Consider the following 17,595-nt stretch of genomic DNA (forward strand, 5'->3'; position numbering starts at 1 on the left):
CTCAAGGGACATCTGGGTGGCTGAGTTGGTTAAGCGTCTGCCTTCTGCTTCGGTCATGATCCCAGGGTACTGGGTTCGAGTCCCATGTCAGGCTCCTTGCTCAGCGGGGAGCCTGCTTCTCCCTCTGCCTGCTGTGCCCCCTGCTAGTGCTCTTTCTCTCCCTCTCTGACAAATAACTAAATAAAATCTTAAAAAAAGGCATTTTAAACTTAAGCATTTGCTTTTTAGCTAAGTAGAAATAGATTCATTTTACTTTTCAAATATTAGCTAACCTAATTACTTGTCTTATTTAATTGGCAGTTAATACTTACACTACTACTACCTTTTGTTTAATCCAGATGGAGTTTATGTTGATATAAGCACATAGTTATTGGAAAGGAAAGCTTGGTTGGTTGGTTTGTTCATTCTTTCTTAAGATTATTTATTTGACAGAGAGACCTTGAGAGAGGGAACACATGCAGAGAGAGTGGGTGAGGGAGAAGCAGGCTCTCTGCTGAGCAGGGAGCCTGATGTGGGGCTCTTTCCCAGAACCCTAAGATCGTGACCTGAGCCAAAGGCAGACACTTAATGACTGAGCCACCCAGGTGCCCAGCTTGGTTCTTTCTAGATTGCCTAGAAGTTAGAATGAATATTTATTTATACACTCCTGTTTCCCTTTTCTGATTAATTCAAATAGAACTAACTGTAGAGAAATATTAGGGACTTTTACACATATTCACAGTCTGATAAGGGAGGTAGGTGCTGGAGAGGTCTAACACCAGCTTTTTTTTTTTTTTTTAAAGATTTTATTTACTTATTTGAGAGAGAGCATAAAAGTAAGAGACCACAGGGACGCCTGGGTGGCTCAGTTGGTTAAGCAGCTGCCTTCGGCTCAGGTCATGATCCCGGCATCCTGGGATCGAGTCCCACATCGGGCTCCTTGCTCCTCGAGGAGCCTGCTTCTCCCTCTGACTCTGCCTGCCACTCTGTCTGCCTGTGCTCGCTCTCGCTCTCTCTCTCTCTCTCTGACAAGATAAATTAAAAAAAAAAAAAAAAGGTAAGAGACCACAAGCAGGGGGAGTGGCAGAGGGAGAAGCAGAAGCAGGCTCCCCTCTTAGCAGGGATACCATAAGGGACTCCATCCCAGGACCCCAAGATCACAACCCGAGCTGAAGGCCGATGCTTAACTAACTGAGCCACCCAGTCTGCCCCTGATCTTGGTTTTAAAATGGGAATTGACTACTTGGCAAGTTTAAAAAAAAATTTTTTTTTTAATTGTTTACATGTCTGACTCCCTGGTTTGTGCCAGTTTCTCAGTATTATCATAATTCATTGCTATTAGGCCATAAATCGCCATGTGGTGATGAATTCTAGCTTATCAGTTTTTCCCTCTTCCTTCAGTATCCTGTCTGCTGTATTAGCAAATAAATAACTTAGTATAGGGATAACTAGTGTTTTATGCTAAACACTAATTTGGTTCGAAAAAATTTTTTTTATTTAAGAGTCATCAATTGTTGGGGCGCCTGGGTGGCTCAGTGGATTAAAACCTCTGCCTTCAGCTCAGGTCATGATTTCAGGGACCTGGGATCAAGCCCCACGTCGGGCTCTCTGCTTATCAGGGAGCCTGCTTCCTCTTCTCTCTCTGCCTGCCTCTCTGACTACTTGTGATCTCTGTCTGTCAAATAAATAAAAATCTTTAAAAAATTTAAAAAAAAAACAAAAGTCATCAATTGTTTCTAGCTTTTGCCTCAGAATTTACAAAACCTGTTAAATCTATGTTGGGCTTCCTTTCAGAAGAGATGTCTAAAATTGTGTCACATAAAATGTAAGATACAGACTTTCCATACTTTTTTATTTTTAAAATAGTATATCACAGAGTTGGCAGATGCCCTGTCTTACTGTCACTCAAAGAGAGTCATTCATAGAGACATTAAGCCAGAGAACCTACTCCTTGGATCGGCTGGAGAGCTTAAGATCGCAGACTTCGGGTGGTCGGTACACGCCCCATCCTCCAGGTATGTACCTTTACAGGTGGAACTTACTTACTTTAGTTAGCAAAAGCCCTGGGGACTTTCAGGAGCTAAATAGAAAAACACTTGAGCATAGATATGTGCATTTGAGGCAGGTAACTGACTGCACATGCTTTGAAGTAACTTGGGCCCAATAGAAGTGTCTTTGAGAATTCTGCAACTATTTTAAGGCTATTTAATGTGTCCTAGTTCTGGGTTAAAGATGTTGAATGTCTTTAGAAGCTAATGAAGGGGGCCTGTGTGAGGAGTACATGACCACGGAAGTGCAGGATGTGTGTAGGTGGTGATGACTGTAGCGGTGGGAAGGGGAGACTCTGCTGCTTCCTGGACAGACCAGTTCTGGGGGCAGCAGCACACACACACAGCTAGAACTGAGAGCACAGTTCTCTGGGGGAATTTCCAAAACCAAATTGGTTTGGATAGAACTTTCAGGGTGGTGGTGAGGATTCTCTGTGGTTTGCCTTTGTCAACAGCAGAGTCCTTTCGTGTCCCCTCTTAACAGAGTGAGAAATCTAATGAAACAATTTAAATCTTTGCAAACAAGAGCTAAAACACTGTTTTAGTTTAATTTGGGTTTGATTAAGCTTTTGAGGCCTCGTGAGATAGAACATTAGAAACACAGCATGCATGTAGATGCTCACCTCGCCCCACCTCCCCCGACGTGAGCAACCATGAGAGCTCCCGGGTATGGTGGTGCTCGAGACCCTCCGACTCGGGCCATTTCCGCCATCTCCGTGGTGCTGCGGGGATAGAGGTCTGGAAACACGGCGCCGTCATCCCAGGCCGCGGGTCACCACTGAGCTCAGTGCGCTCTTCTGTGCTCTTGGGGTCACAGGCTTGGTGACCAGCCTCAGCATGACCCCCTAGAAGAGGCAACGGCAAAGAAGAACTGATAGGAAACAATGAAACCTACATGGTGTTTGCTCCTCGTTCAATGTGTGCCACCCTCCGCTTACTTCCAGGCTTCGTTGTTAAAAACTCAAACATACAGAAACGCCGAGCTGGTGGTCGGCTGCTCACTGTCCATCCCGCGCCTGCCCTCAGCAGGTGGCCACATTTTGCCATACGTATGGCCGCACAGCACACTTGCTATATTTGGCAGGGTCTGTTTTTCTGGTGGACCTTCAAAAATAAGTTGCACACCTCATGCTTCCTTCTCTGAGCACTTGAGTATGTATCTCCTAGAAATCAGGACGTTGTCCTTCTAACCACAACCATTGTGACTCCCAAGAAAATTAACTGCCTTGTTAGTATCTGTTCAGCCCACGATTCAATTTCCCTCGTTGGCCGCAAAATTTTAGAGCTGTTCTTTTAAGTCGGCATCAGCCAAGGTCCATCCGGGTGTTGTATTTGATTATGTTTCTTTGGTCTAAGTTTGCACCAGTTGCCCCACAATTTAAAATGGACTTTTCTCACCTAAAATGGTGTTACTTGGTCCTTCATCCTCTGTAATTGCTGAGAATTGGAAGTCGGTCAAAAGGCCTACACAGTGTTTTTGGCAAGAATACCTCATAGGTCACCCCCAAACTGAAGTGTCTCTTTGGTAGAGGCAGCATGTATCAGAGGCCAAAAGCTGGTGCTTCCTCAGTGGCACAGTTTGTAGTTTCTCGTCACTCATGCCTCCTGGCTGTTGAGCTGCTTAGCCTATCTGTAATGTAAAAACAAATCTGGAACTCTAAACTGTATTCACAGAGAATTCTGACGGTTGCTTTTATATAGTAGGGATTCTTGAAGTTTCTCATTTTTTAGATCATTTAAGAAGGTTCTGGAGTTGGACACCTTTGGGGTGTGACTCGGTTGCTAGCTATGTGATGTTGCATATCTCTCCATCTGTTTTCTATCTAAAATAGGGGATTTATTTTTTTTAAAGACTCATTTATTTTAGAGCGTGTGAACACATGCAAGCCAGCAGGGCAGGGAGGAGCAGAGGGAGAGGGAGAGAAAGAATCTCAAGCAAACTCCCACTAAGCGCGGAGCCCGATCTGGGGCTTGATCTCACGACCCTGAGATCGTGATCTGAGTCGTTGCAATCAAGAGTTGGACACTCAACTGACTGAGCCACCCAGGCACCCCTCAAACCGGGGATTTACGTGCCTCGTAGCGCAAGATGTGGCCTAGGAGGAGCGCACACTCAATGTTTGTGTCGTTGTGAATGGCGTTTAGCCCCTCTTGTGCTGATAGGAACAGGAGCATACCAAGCTGAGCCTGCCTCTGTTTTTAGGAGAACCACCCTCTGTGGCACCCTGGATTACTTGCCCCCAGAGATGATTGAAGGCCGAATGCATGACGAGAAGGTAGATCTCTGGAGCCTTGGGGTTCTTTGCTATGAATTTCTCGTTGGGAAGCCGCCTTTTGAGGCAAGCACGTACCAAGAGACCTACAAAAGAATATCACGGGTAAGACCTAATGAGAAATGATCCATTGCTTGTGGTAGAATTCTTATCAGCCTTAACTGTGCCTGTGAGCCGGCGAGCCGCACTGGTCTAAGCCGTGTTTTGTGATTGTCAACTTGTTGTACTCCAGGTTGAATTCACATTCCCTGACTTTGTGCCGGAAGGAGCCAGGGACCTCATTTCAAGACTGTTGAAACATAATCCCAGCCAAAGGCCGACTCTCAAAGAAGTACTAGAACATCCCTGGATCATAGCGAATTCATCAAAACCATCAAGTAGCCAAAAAAGCAAAGAATCAGATAGCAAACAATCTTAAGAATGGTGCACGGGGAGGAATCTGAGAGGCAGGGCTGCCACCTGGTGTCAGCAAGGCCTCCCTGTGCCCAAGGGCACTGCTGACAAGGGCCTACTGAGCAGGCGCTGCCTCAGTCTCCCCACCCAAGAGTCCACTCCAGTGAACACTGCTCTGGAGTGAAAGGAGCCACAGGAATTGTGACAGTGTCACTAGTTTCACAACCCGGAAGCGAGGTTCACCTGGAGCCCCTCCCCACAGCCTGGCTGGAGCAAGGCCTCCTTGTGGAGGGGGGACCGGCTCGGGGCCTGACTGCGGGGAGAGTGGCCACATCACCGTGACTCCGTCAGTGACACAGGCGTGCAATAACCTTCTGAGTCCCTTCGCGTGCGTGTAACTTATTGGGTGGCCAAGCCTGGGAAAGCCGTCAGGATGAACATGTGATTCTTTCTTTTAACGTTAAAATAAAGATTTTTGTGTCGACTTCTATCTTCATTTCCGTGGCATCCCTTGAGGACTGCGCTCCGTTCCAACACGTCCGCCAGACACGAGCGGTGAAGACTGGTTAGCGGAGTTCTCCTCGCCCCTGAGACTGTGATACAGAACCGTGTGCTCTGCCCTCATCTTGGGGCTGGCCAGAGCAGACCTGTCTCAGCTGTTTCTAAATGTTAAAGGGCTTATTTCATGGTTTTGAGGTTTAAATTTTTGTAAAGAACATTAAGTCACCTATAAAATGGTTACACTTCATGTTCTCCTGTGTCTAACTTTGAAATGATCATGCATTTTGCAGCTCCTTCTACCCTTTGAAAAATGCCAGGCTGAGCGTGGGCCCACTGGGAGGGTGGGAAGGCCCCTCCGTGGTGCTGCCAGGGCTGCAGTTCTGGAGCTGGGCCGGCCTGTGAGCATATCCCCTCTGACAACTGGGGACATGACTTAGTAGGGTAGCCACCAACTGGAGGCGGGGAAGAGGGAAAGGTCAGGGAGCCCACGGATTATGATGGGTAATCAGGTAGGAGAGGCAGCCGGAGCGAGTGGCATCTGAGCCAGACTTGAGGGACAGGGAGGATTGAAAGGGTGGAAGCAGGGAAGGCAAGAGGTCCCCGCAGCCCAGGGAGGGAGCAGTAGGCAACATGGCAGCACAGGGGGCAGGCACGGGGCTGTGAGACTGGGTGGTGGAGGGGGAACCAGGAGTCAGGCTGTGGGGGTGGTTAGGAGCATGAAGCCAGCACCCTCTCTCTGTCCTGGAAACTGTCCTGTGTGCCAGAAGTGTGAGTTTTGTTGTAGGCTCTGGACCTCCAGTGCCGGAGCGCAGTCCAGTGCATGGAGCTGGAATCTTGGGTGATTCCTCACCCTGGGGAATCAGTTGCGTCCACAGTAGTTCGCAGACGTGGGTACAGCTGGCCTGGCCTGGGAACTTTCAGGGTTCACTAGAGCTGCAGGTGGTCAGGACAGAGGAAGTCTTCAACTTCTATGTCCATACCTGCTTCTGACCATGTTTTCATTAAGATGCAAAGAGCTTTACACGTGGGGTAAACTAGTTCTTTGCAAACTGATTTTACAAACATGGGTCTTAATTCTCTGAAGGAATGTTTGCTTAATAGAATCCCTCATTTCCAGCCATGGGGGATCAAGCCTGCTGCCCCTTCAGTACCCGTGGTAGAGGATTCCTTTGCTCCCCTTGTTATGTGGCTCCCAAGGGACACCTGGCAAGTTATTAAAATTTATTACTTTGGAGTTATGGCACATATATAAACTTTTTTTTTTTTTAAATAAACTTTAAAAATAAGGACGCAAATACATCTAGGCTGCATGGGTAATTCTGTTCACTATCGGTTCACTGTTGACCTGGAAATGAGCAGGTGCCATGGAAGGAGCTGGTGTATCCCTTTCCGATCTCATGTACTATGTGCTCCTAATGCATAAAGCTACATATCTGTTTCTAGCTGCCATCATCTCCTTGACCAAAGAGGGATGAACTTGACCTTGGAAATGTTGAAGTTCCTGAAAACTAATACAGAGCTATGCTTTCATGGCTGACCTTTGTTCAACACAAGGAACTAGATATTAGAAATGACTACTTCCATGTCAGCTTTGGTGACACCTGACAGAAGCTTCAGAACACAACTGAGTAAAGCTGCAAGTGTCCATCCGGTTAGCCCCCTCAGGATAAAGGAGCTTTCCAGTCTTGAGTTAACCAACTTTTACATTCCCAAAGTAGTCTTTCATGCGCCATCCACCCAAGTGATAGTTAATATGACATGACCAGGGACGCCTGGGTGGCTCAGTTGGTTGAGCAGCTGCCTTCGGCTCAGGTCATGATCCCAGCGTCCTGGGATCGAGTCCCGCATCGGGCTCCTTGCTCCGCAGGGAGCCTGCTTCTCTCCCTCTGACTCTGCCTTCCACTCTGTCTGCCTGTGCTCGCTCTCACTCTCTCTCTCTCTCTGACAAATAAATAAATAAAATCTTAAAAAAAAAAAAAAAAGAAATATTCAAAATACAAAAAAAAAAAAAAAAATATGACATGACCAACTTTACCAGTGACACCAGCTAAACTTCTGTCATTTCCCCAGAATCCCACACGAGCAAAGAAAGTAGCTCATTGTAGTAGCGCACCATTAACAAACCAGTCACAGAGCCGCTTCCTAGTCAGCAACAGTTATGGCTTAACCAGACGAGGAATCCAAAGTTCTTCACTACACTACAAAGATGTTTATTTGTTTCAGGGAATTTAAGTGGCTCATTTGGTCAAATACAAAATCAGGGGTGAACGATGGCTTACATTTTTAAAATAGATCGTGTTTTATTCCCTAGTTCCATAAAAACTGTAAATACAAGCATTCTGTACATCTTGCTGGTGAAGTCACATATTCCCTGATCTTCTCCAAGTTCTTTGTTCTGCTGGGGCCACTGGCCGCAGGAGTGGAGCAGAGGTGGGGCTTTGAAGAAAAGGCCATGGCTGTTTGGTTTGGTGACTGGTTTTATTGCTTTCTTGTCAGTCCACTTCCATTCCTCCAAACATGGAGTCAAAGTTTAAGATTTCAGCCCTTGAACCTGTAGGACTCACTGTCAGCTTTTTTTTTTTTTTGCATAGGCAAACTAGGGGTCTGAGTGGTAGGGAGTCTGTCGGGAAGGTGGTTAGGAGCATGAAGCCAACTGTCCTTGGAATTAGATCCCAGAAAGGCAGCTCCAACTTGAAATCGATAAAGCCTTTTGGCAATGGGCTAATTGCTTTAAAAGGGTGGCGGTGAGGGGGGGGGCCCAGAATCCACTTTTAACGATCTTGCAAGTGGAGAATTTGTTCCATAAAGCTTCTTGTAAAAGTTGACTCAAGTAACGGACATAGGTTACTAAGGCTTAATCAGGGAACGGTCAGCAGCCGGGTGGTGAAACCACAATGGTCAATTTATAGTTCCTTTAGTCTTCTGATTGCCCTTTCTGTAATTAACCCTCCTCCTACAAAGTGGATCTCCCTCAACCAGGGTGGCAGGGCAGAACTGGTTGAATTGGGGGTCCCAGTGTGGACCGTGCTGTGGGTGGATACAGCCCTGAAGGGAGCACTATAGGAATCCCACAGAAAGGCATTCCCTCCAGTCTGCCTGCTTCTAAGCATTCCAGGGACAAAAATGTCCATTTGAATCTGTGTGCTTATTTCTGTTTTTAACTAATGTCCCTCACAGCAAGGCGGGGGGGGGGGTGGGGGTGGTGGAGGGGGTGGGGGGGATGGGAAGCTCAGATCAAACCTTTATCAGGTAAAACTGGCTCAACAGAAGGTAATTACACCTGCCCGCCCCCTCCCTCCCTGGCTTGTATTATGTTGTAGTATTTCCCAGCTGCCTCCCATTTACAGCAAGTGCCGCTCAGTTTCCTTTTTAGAGAGTGACATAAAATCTTTTTCTACATTAACAATTTCAACTCAAAAAAATGTAAGTAGCAACACAATGTAAACATGGTGATGATAGTTCTGGAATGTCTGACGTTAAGCAAAGATTGTCTTAGCTTTCCATGAGTGCAGTGTCCAAGCTCACCTGTGGATTAGGCCGTCAGGAGCCACGTGATGCCATTACTACTGAACAGAATTTCCATTTTTCACCCCAACAGAGACAAATGACCCTGACCTACTTCAGTGAAATTTGAGAATGTCCAGACTGGAAGGTGTTTTAGCATCAATGAAACACCAGAGATACTTGGTTATTTTTCCTCCCTAAAAGAAGGGTAATGAACGTCGAAGCATTGATGCTAATTTAGATCCTGATTACATATTGTTAAGTCTTAAATTCGGCTTCATTAACGGGAACACCGGGAGCTGCTCTGCAGCCTACTGCGTATGAAACTGCAGGCAGCCTGGCAACAGATATTGGAGGAAGGGGAATTTTAAAAACCGGCTTAATGAATCGTTGCCCTTTAAGAATTTGAGCGAAGATTAACCCCTGAGGGTTTTCGCAGACTAGAACCTCAACAGTAATCTTCCAGAAGGACCATTCGTAGGCAAACAGTTTTGTTTGAGATGACAACTCAATTTGTGATGACAACTCAATTTGTGACGTTTCACTGACATTTTAGATTACGCGTACAAATCCTATGAGGAACAGCATTAACAACATTTGTAAAGCAAAATAATTACAATTATTAAAAAACCTGAATTTTGTTGCCAAAGGGAAAACTTATTCATGAGAACATAGCAATTAGCTTCCTGTCCCCACCCTACTCCTAACCAACCCCCCCACCCCCGAAAAGCTCTATCCTAAAACTAACCCAAAATTTCTATTTAAAAGAAACAGGTTTGAAGCGTTCATCAAGGCTTTGCAGCTGGAGGTTTAAAAAATCCCACTTTGCGAAAATATCTGACGATGAAGGGCACGGACACCAAGGTGATGCTGATTCGCACGGGGGCAAACAGCTTGTGGATGGCGTAGGCCACGACGAAGGTGCTTGTGCCTGCTGCCATCTTCGACTGCACTAGTGACTCTTTAAATCCGAGTTTGAGCAGGATTGCAGACATGTCCACACCACTGCGGAAGGAGACCATCGACAACAAAAAGGATTATCACAAGGGGTTAAATTAGGCGATCGATGTGGCTCTAAGATTTAAAGTATTTATTTTTTTTTCAGACTTTATTTATTTGACACAGAGAGAGAGAGATCACGAGTAGGCAGAGAGGCAGGCAGAGAGAGAAGGGGAAGCAGGCTCCCCGCAGAGCAGAGGGCCGGCGGGGCTTGATCCCAGGCGGGGCTTGATCCCAGGACCCCGAGATCATGACCTAAGTCGAAGGCAGAGGCTTAACCCACTGAGCCACCCAGGTGCCCAGATTTAAAGTATTTAAAAAACATGCTGGAAGCAGCTAGACAAATACACATTCATAGGAAAAATGTTCTCATTTGCAAAGAGTCCTACATGACCCTAAAGAACAAAGGGATGTTCCTGCCAGAGCTCTTACCTTGAAACCACCATGTAAAATATCCCCAAGGAGATGAGAGAGATTCCGATGTGCAGCGACACGCCGACGGCACCATACTCTTGGAAGATCTTTCTCAGCTGCTGTGACTTGCTTTGCTTTTCCTCCTCCGAGCTGCTGACAGGAGGGGCTGGCGTCCCAGTGCTCTTGCTGGGGTCCTGCGCACCAACAGGAAGGGGAGAAGTTCTGGGGCAGCAGCAAGGCAGTTAGCGGCCATCAGGAGCTTTCTTTTTCTTTTTCTTTTTTTTTTTTTTTTTAAGATTTTATTTATTTATTTGACAGAGAGAGATCACAAGTAGGCAGAGAGGCAGGCAGAGAGAGAGGGGGGAAGCAGGCTCTCTGCTGAGCAGAGAGCCCGATGTGGGGCTCGATCTTAGGACCCTGAGATCATGACCCGAGCCGAAGGCAGAGGCTTCAACCCACTGAGCCACCCAGGCGCCCCTAAGTTAAGTATCTTGAGATGGGCAGGGCATCATGGATTTTCTGAGTAGGACCAATGTCATCACAAGGGTCCTTAATCAATGAAAAGAGGGAGGCAGGGGGTCAGGGACAATGTGACTACAGTAGCAGGGTCAGAGATCTGAGGAAGGGGCCACAGGCCCATGAGTGTATGTGGCCTCTAGATGCTGGAAAAGTCGTGAAATAGATTCTTTCTTAGAACTTCCAGAAGGAACAAGCCCTGCCCATGCCTTTAGCCCCTTGAGACCTGTTTTGGACTTCGGGCCTCCAGGCCTGTAAGATAATAAATGTGTGCTGTTTGAAGCCACTGGATTCCTGGTAAGCCGTTAGAGCATCAACAGGAACTAAAACCTTGGGGCACACATATTTGGGGACACTGATGGTGCTTTACTGAGTACTCTCCCAGCCAGGCATGGCTCAGATGCTTCTCTCCACTGCTGTCGGCTTCCATCCTCATGACCACCCTCTAGGTAGATACTGGCTTTTTTTTTTTTTTTTTTTTCCCACTTTCCAGAAGAGGAACACAGGCATCAAAGGCCAAAGAATTGGCCCAAAGTCACCAAAACTAGAACCCAGGTCACCGGGGTCCACAGCCTGAGCAAATGCCACCCATCCTAGACGCCACAAAACAAGGATAGTGGGTGCAAAAAAAAAAAAAGAAAAGAAAAAAAAATGGAGCAGAAGCTACAGTATATTTACTACCAGAATCAAGGTTTTCCCTGGAGATCTGAGCAGATACAGGGAGGGCCAAGTCCTGGGCCATAAATGCACTGGCCTGAATTTGCACAGAAACAAGCCACTGGACTTGGCTTCTCTTAACATTTATCAAGCACCTACATGGCCTGGAATGTTTGGGAGAAACAGAAAACCCAAGAATGCTGGATTTCTTTTAAAAAAGTCTCCTCAATATGGAGAGTGTCTTTTTTTCTGAAAAGATCTCTAGAATCCTAATGACCTGTCTCAGAGCTCTTCCTGGGAGGAAGTATCTGGGTCAATGAGCTCCAGTTTCTGCCTTGTAGCACGATGGCTTTTTCTTTGTATTTTTAGAGCAGGCTGCACCCGAGCAGCATTTCAAAGGCAAGAGGGAGGAGTACGACGCCCAAAGTCCCTGGGAGGGAGGCTCAGGACTCCCCAAATGAAAATGAAACAACATAAGGGCTCAGAGCAGCACCTCCAGACCTCACAAGGCTCCCCAGGGCTGCAGGGGACCTCCCAGCCCTGTCCTGCTTCAGGAGCCCCTGCCCTGCCTGTGGGGTGGGCCGGGGTGGGGGAGCTTTGCTCATGAGCTCCCAGTGGGCTCAGGTGCTGCTGGTCCACTTGTATCTGTGTCCAGGTGCCCAGCGTCTGCTTTCGTGTTTTGGGGAGAGCACTGGGCACTGGGATTTGTTATCTGGTGTCCAGGGTTGCCAGGTAAACCCCTGCTTACCAATCCTGCCTCACCTTGCCAGGCTTTCCCCCGCTCAGCATGTTCTCCAGGGGGGCCTTGACCCAATGTGGGGCTCGAACTCACAACCTCGAGATCACGAGTCGCAGACTCCACCGACGGAACCAGGCAGCTGCCCCTTAGAGAGTGCATTCTACTAGGCAGTAGCGCATAACTTCCTTCGAAAGTTTCCGGGGAAACTACCTGTGTCCTCAGGTTAGGTCCCCCTCTACTGAGCCAGGTGCTGGGCTTAGCGCTTTAAAGGTGTCATTTCATAAAAACCCTCACGGTAAGCCCCATGATGTGGGCACGCCTGTGGCTCCCACTTTGACAGGTGGGAGAATGAGGTTCGGGGGTGGGGGAGAGTGGCGAGCTGGCCGGCCACAGAGCTTCATGTCCTGTAAGACCTGGACACTCTCAAAGTTCTGAAACACTTGTCCAGGACTTCAAGGCTTTGGCGGAGAGAAGGAAAACCAGTCAGTCTCCTGAAGGTTGGCCAGCACGTGTGACTTCCCCTTTTCTCCCACCGCCAGAATGGCTGCTCAGAGCTCAGGTTCTTTCTGATAAACACGGCCCCACCCGCCTTTGGCTGCCGAGCAAGCCGTGCCGATGGGAGAGCTGCCAGACGTCAGGTCCTGATAGGACAATAATCTCCAGTCCCCAGTCCAAGTGCCACACGGCGTTCTGAGGCTGAGGAGGGAGAAAGCCCCTTTCACTTCCCACCCTTGACACTTGGCCCGACCAAACTTAATTATGCCCCATCTGTCCATTCACCAGAGCCCAGTGGAGCTGTCTCTGTTGAGGGCTCTTTTCTTTACAACTTCTATTTTGGCAAAAGGCCTTTTGGCCACAAAAGAAAAATAAAGAGGCAGCCAGACTTCCAGCCACAGAATGACCCGCATCTGCTGCAAAACAATGGGAGGGGTGAAATATTCAGACACAATGGACCACTTCCTGGTAGCGGGTTCTTTGTGAACCTAGAGTTAGAATTTTGGGACAGGGGCACCTGGGTGGCTGAGTGGGTTAAAGCCTCTGCCCTCAGCTCAGGTCATGATCCCAGAGTCCTGGGATGGAGCCCCGCATGGGGCTCTCTGCTCAGCAGGGAGCCTGCTTCCCCCTCTCTCTCTGCCTGCCTCTCTGCCTACTTGTGATCTCCATCTGTCAAATAAAATCTTGAAAAAAAAAATCTTGGGACAATCTTCTTCCTTTTATCGTGGTAAAAGGAAGTATCTTCAAGCACTGTGAACCAGTCCGTTTTCTTCCTAAGCCTGGAGGAGGCTGAAGAAACTAAAATAAGGGAATTTCTGAGGGGGTGGCTTGCAAGAATGGAAACTTTTCAGACATTCACGTCTTTGTGAAATATTGCCCCTAAGTCCCTGTGCTATGTCGTCAGGCACTGCCCTGGGTGCCTGTAACATGACACATGCCCCTGGTGTCTGGACTCAGCCAAAGTGCCTATACAAATCCTTGTGTGTGCCTGTGCGATTGCCACCCCCCAACCCCAAGCCAAATTATTATTAAGGTATAAAAGGCTCTATCAGAAGGGGCAGGAACGTTCGAAGAACAGAACGTTCGAAGAATAAAGCAAAGATGTTGCTCACAAGTTGCTCACATTGGTTGGAGTACCACCTGTTTTCATTCTTTCAGTAATAATAATAATAATAATTATAATAATACTAAACACAACACTACATTGTATTTATTTTGTACCAAGCACTCTTCTGAGTACTTTGAAAATATTAATTCAGATAATCCTCACAACAACCTTGTGAGATAGGCACTATATCATCCTCCCTGAACAGAAGAGGAGCCTGGAAGCCCAGAGAGGTTGAGTAACTTCCAGAAGGTCACGCAGGAATTACCTGTCAGGGGTGGGATGGAAGCCTACTGGGTCCAAGGCTTTTGCTCTTAACAACTATGCTGTGCTTCTCACTTATTCAAGGATAATTGCTCTATGAGGGGTGCTGCTCTAATTGCGGGGAGAGAACAGTGAATGAAAAAAAACTCTACCCTCAAGGGGCTTAAGTCTAGTGGGGGAGGGTAGCGACAATAAACAGAAAAACAAAAAAAGTATCAGGAAAAGTAAAAAGTAAAAAAAAAGTAAAAAAAAAAAAAAAAGTAAAGGAAAGTATCAGGGCTGCTAGATAGGACAAGTGCAATGGAGAAACACAACGGAGGGGAGGCAGACTGGCCGGACTGTCGGGAGGGATGCGGCCAGTTTAAGGTCATCAAGGAGGGGATCCCTGAAAAGGCAGCACATGAGCAAGAACTGACAAAAGACACGGGGGCTCAACGAGAGCCAATCGTTTGCCCAAGATTTCCCTCCCGTAGTGTAAGTGTAGGCGGGCTGGGCTGCTCTGCGAGGTGACATGACACGAATCAGGTTAAGTGAAAGGGGCAGGATTCTCCTGTGGCTTTACCTCCTTCCTGCCGATTAGAGTGGCGACCCCACTGAAGGCAGATGTGGGAAGGTCTCTCAGGTACTTGATTAAAATCCTGGCATGTTTGGAGACCCTAGCTGCACTCCCTCCTCCCAATGGCCAAAAACAAGGTGCCTGTGGGTAGACGGGAGCAGCTGACAGGGGAGATCCCTGCACCTGCTCCCAGGCCCCAAGGGCGATGTATTTTCTCAAGAAGATGACACTTTTGAGTAATGAGCATCTTTTGCCCTAACATCCTGTTAGGTTCTGACCCCACTTGGATCCTTCCCATCTATCAGATAGTAGGAGAAACAAGCACAGCTCGTGGGGCCCCGTGATTTATACATTTATTGCCACAGTAACATCAATAGCTAACATTAATTTAGAATGTCCCCGATGGCAGGTTTCACACTCATGCTCTAAGAAATGTGAATTATTAACATCCCATTTTACAGACGAGGAAACTGAGAAACAGAGAAGTGGGGGAATCTGATCAAGGCCACAGAACGATTGAATAGACAGGAATATGGGGAGTCTGAGACCACACTCGTTACTACTATATGCACATATCATGCCCGCACATACGCATGTTCACGCGCGTGCACACACACACACACACACACCCCTGCCAGTGCCAGGGCCTGTGCTGGGGGCAAAACTGATGTGGCTCGTGGGACAGACAATCAAGTTAGGAGACCATTCCAGATGAAGACTGCAGAGAGAATCCACACCCAGGGGGCTGAGGAAGGCCAGTGGAGGCTCCCAGGGCCTCTCTGGTGGTCAGGAAAGGCTTTCTGGAGGAAGAGACAGAGGGGCTGATCCATAAAGAATGGCCAGGAGGCAGCCAGATGTGTGTGGAGGGCTCAGGGTTTAGAGACAAGATCTGCTGCCGTTCGTAGGGGGGAGCAGATGGCAGGAGGCATGTTAAGGGTGTGAGTCAAATCCCCTGCAACATTCATTCAGGAAGCTCCACCGGCACTGTGCTCAGGCCTGCTTCAGCTCATGGAATCGTCCCCCAACTCTTGTTGGGAAGCCCACATCTGTAGCCCTTTGAAAGGTCAGCAAACAGGCTCAGAGCCTGCAGCGTAGGCGGGGTGAGGTCACAGGCTAGTGAGTGCAGGCGCAGGGATCCCATCCTTAAGCAAAGAAAGGGACTGCAGGGGGCCAGGTTCTGCGTGTTCCAACTCGTCAGTCCTGTGTCTCCAGACTGCGCTACTTACTGTTTTTCTTTAAGGAGACAAACTTCAAGAGAAAAAAAAGCAAACAAACTTAAAAACGTCTTTTTTTTTTTTTTTTTTTTTAAGAAAGTCCGGATTACCTTCTGAAGGGAAACCAGTTTCACGTATCATATAAAGAAGGTAACCACGATGAAACAGGACGGAACACTGTGTTTCTTGCCCGAGTGTCGCCTGAAGCCCTGCAGGGAGGCCTGCTCTTTTGCTTAGATAACGAGGGAGTAGCAGCAAGTGATGGGGGTGTTCAAGACAGCAGCACCCCCGGGGCCGGTCTCCTCGGCCCCCTGTGGAGGAGGATCCGGCGCTGCTCGAAGGGGAAACAACTCTAACAGCCATGTGAGCACGCTGGAGCAAGTCCAGGCCCCAGGTACAATTCTCTCGGCTACCGCCACGGTGCCGGCCCACGCTTTGGGAACCTGGGGCTCTGCCAGAGAATGTGTGTGACCTTGGGCAGATAACCAGACCTCCCTGAGCCTCAGTTTCTCCAGCTGTCAACTGGGAGATCGCTTTCTTGGCTTGTAGGGATTGGGGCCTCGGGAGCCCTGGAGTGGGTGGGGGTGTCTAGGTCTCGGAGAGCTGGACGACTAAAGCTCTATTTTGGCGGAGATGGACCGGGATCCGGGCGCCCGGGGGCCGGGATGGGGGTGGGGAGGCTTACCTGGCGGCCGCGGCTGACCCCGCCGACCGCGCGCAGCAGCGGGGCATCGGGCCCGGGCCGGAGCAGCGGCAGCAACAGGGGGCGCGGTGCGCAGGGGGCTGCGGCGCCCAGGAGCCAGGGAGCGCGAGGCCGGACCCGGGCGCCCACCCTGCCGGCGGGGCCCAAGAGCGCCAGCAGCCCCGCCATGGCGCGCGGCGAAGCGCTGCCGCCGGCGCAGCGAACCGGAGGGGAAACGAGCGCCGGTGGGCGGGGCCCGCCGGAGCCGGAGCCCGGAGCGGCGTGGGCGGGGCCGGAGCCGCGCGATCCCTCCCTGGCCCTGCCCACCGGCCCCGCCCCCCCGGAACCGCACGCGGGGTGGGCGGGGCCGGAACGGAGCGAGCCCTCCAGACCCCGCCCCCCCGGAGCCCGAGGCGCACGCGGGGTGGGCGGGGCCGAGCCCCGAGATTCCTCCTAGGCCCCTCCCCGCCCCGCCCCGCCCCACCGGAGCTCCAGCCTTGAGCAGAGTGGGCGGGACCGGACCCCGAGCGCCAGGCAGAGTTCGCGGGGCGGGAGATTCGTGCCTTTTCCATATCCTTGGAGTTTTGGCGGTGTCGACTCGGCTTCATTCTTTTGGTTACAAGAGAGTCAGAGGACAGCCGAGATTCAAGAGCGAGGGGTTAGATTCCTCCGACGTGATGGCAAGTGGCGAGGTCACCTGCGGAAGGCTTCTGGGATGGGAAATACTGCTGTGACCATCTTTGAGAGATGCAATGGGCCACAGTACTCAATAACTATTAACTGATGATAATGATAATAATAATCTTTGGTCTCCATTCTACAGAAGAACTGAGTTTCAAAGAAATGGTGACTTCCCTGAGGCATTTTCATACACTTTTCATGCCCAACATCTTTAGCATTTTTTGGTTGGAACTAGAGGATTCTAAATGTTTCTAGATCTTTGCTATTTTAGGCAGAAAATAATTTAACACAGGGAATTAGTGCTTGGAAAATAACTGGAAAAGCTAGAGGAGTGGGCACTAGGCTCTTCCCCAGGAAAGACTGCCTGGACACAGCAACACTGGCCAGCCACAACCGGAAGGTGGGCATCAGGAGTTGGCCAGTGGAATGAATGTGCTCTAGAACTCACTGCCACAGCTCTGATCCAGGGTTCAGAACTGCTTTCCAGCTCCCACAAAACATGTCACTGGACCCTGTAAAGGCAGTCAGGCTGCTGTCTGCCACAACTGCTTGTCCACATCCATGGCCTGGTGACC

At 49.1% G+C, this 17,595-nt stretch overlaps 2 protein-coding genes across 4 annotated transcripts in view; one reads left to right on the forward strand and one right to left on the reverse strand.

The window, feature by feature from the left end:
- Window positions 1–5,445, forward strand: part of AURKA (aurora kinase A) — an 18,362-nt gene extending 12,917 nt beyond the window's left edge. For all 3 annotated transcript variants that reach the window (XM_032350285.1, XM_032350282.1, XM_032350284.1), the window contains exons 7-9: window positions 1,846–1,994; window positions 4,231–4,405; window positions 4,533–5,445. In XM_032350285.1, coding sequence (XP_032206176.1) covers window positions 1,846–1,994; window positions 4,231–4,405; window positions 4,533–4,718 — 510 coding nt within the window. In that variant the 3' untranslated portion in view covers window positions 4,719–5,445. The remainder of the gene's footprint in view (window positions 1–1,845; window positions 1,995–4,230; window positions 4,406–4,532) is intronic.
- Window positions 5,446–7,380: 1,935 nt separating this feature from the next.
- FAM210B (family with sequence similarity 210 member B) lies at window positions 7,381–16,615 on the reverse strand. Its single transcript, XM_032350286.1, has 3 exons — window positions 16,343–16,615; window positions 10,130–10,305; window positions 7,381–9,703 (listed from the first exon to the last, which is right to left on the reverse strand). Exons 1-3 carry the CDS (start codon window positions 16,526–16,528, stop codon window positions 9,487–9,489), a joined length of 579 nt encoding a protein of 192 aa, XP_032206177.1. The 5' UTR covers window positions 16,529–16,615; the 3' UTR covers window positions 7,381–9,486.
- Window positions 16,616–17,595: the final 980 nt, after the last annotated feature.

The sequence above is a fragment of the Mustela erminea genome, chromosome 7 (assembly GCF_009829155.1).
Source record: "Mustela erminea isolate mMusErm1 chromosome 7, mMusErm1.Pri, whole genome shotgun sequence".
Classification (NCBI taxonomy): domain Eukaryota; kingdom Metazoa; phylum Chordata; class Mammalia; order Carnivora; family Mustelidae; genus Mustela; species Mustela erminea.

Excerpts from the sequence above, each read along its gene's own strand:
- FAM210B (XM_032350286.1), bottom strand. The coding sequence starts at position 16,528 with ATGGCGGGGCTGCTGGCGCTCTTGGGCCCCGCCGGCAGGGTGGGCGCC. Across the intron at positions 10,306-16,342 it reads GGGTCAGCCGCGGCCGCCAG|GACCCCAGCAAGAGCACTGG; the intron begins GTAAGCCTCCCC and ends GTTGGTGCGCAG. Across the intron at positions 9,704-10,129 it reads TTTTACATGGTGGTTTCAAG|TGGTGTGGACATGTCTGCAA; the intron begins GTAAGAGCTCTG and ends CTCCTTCCGCAG.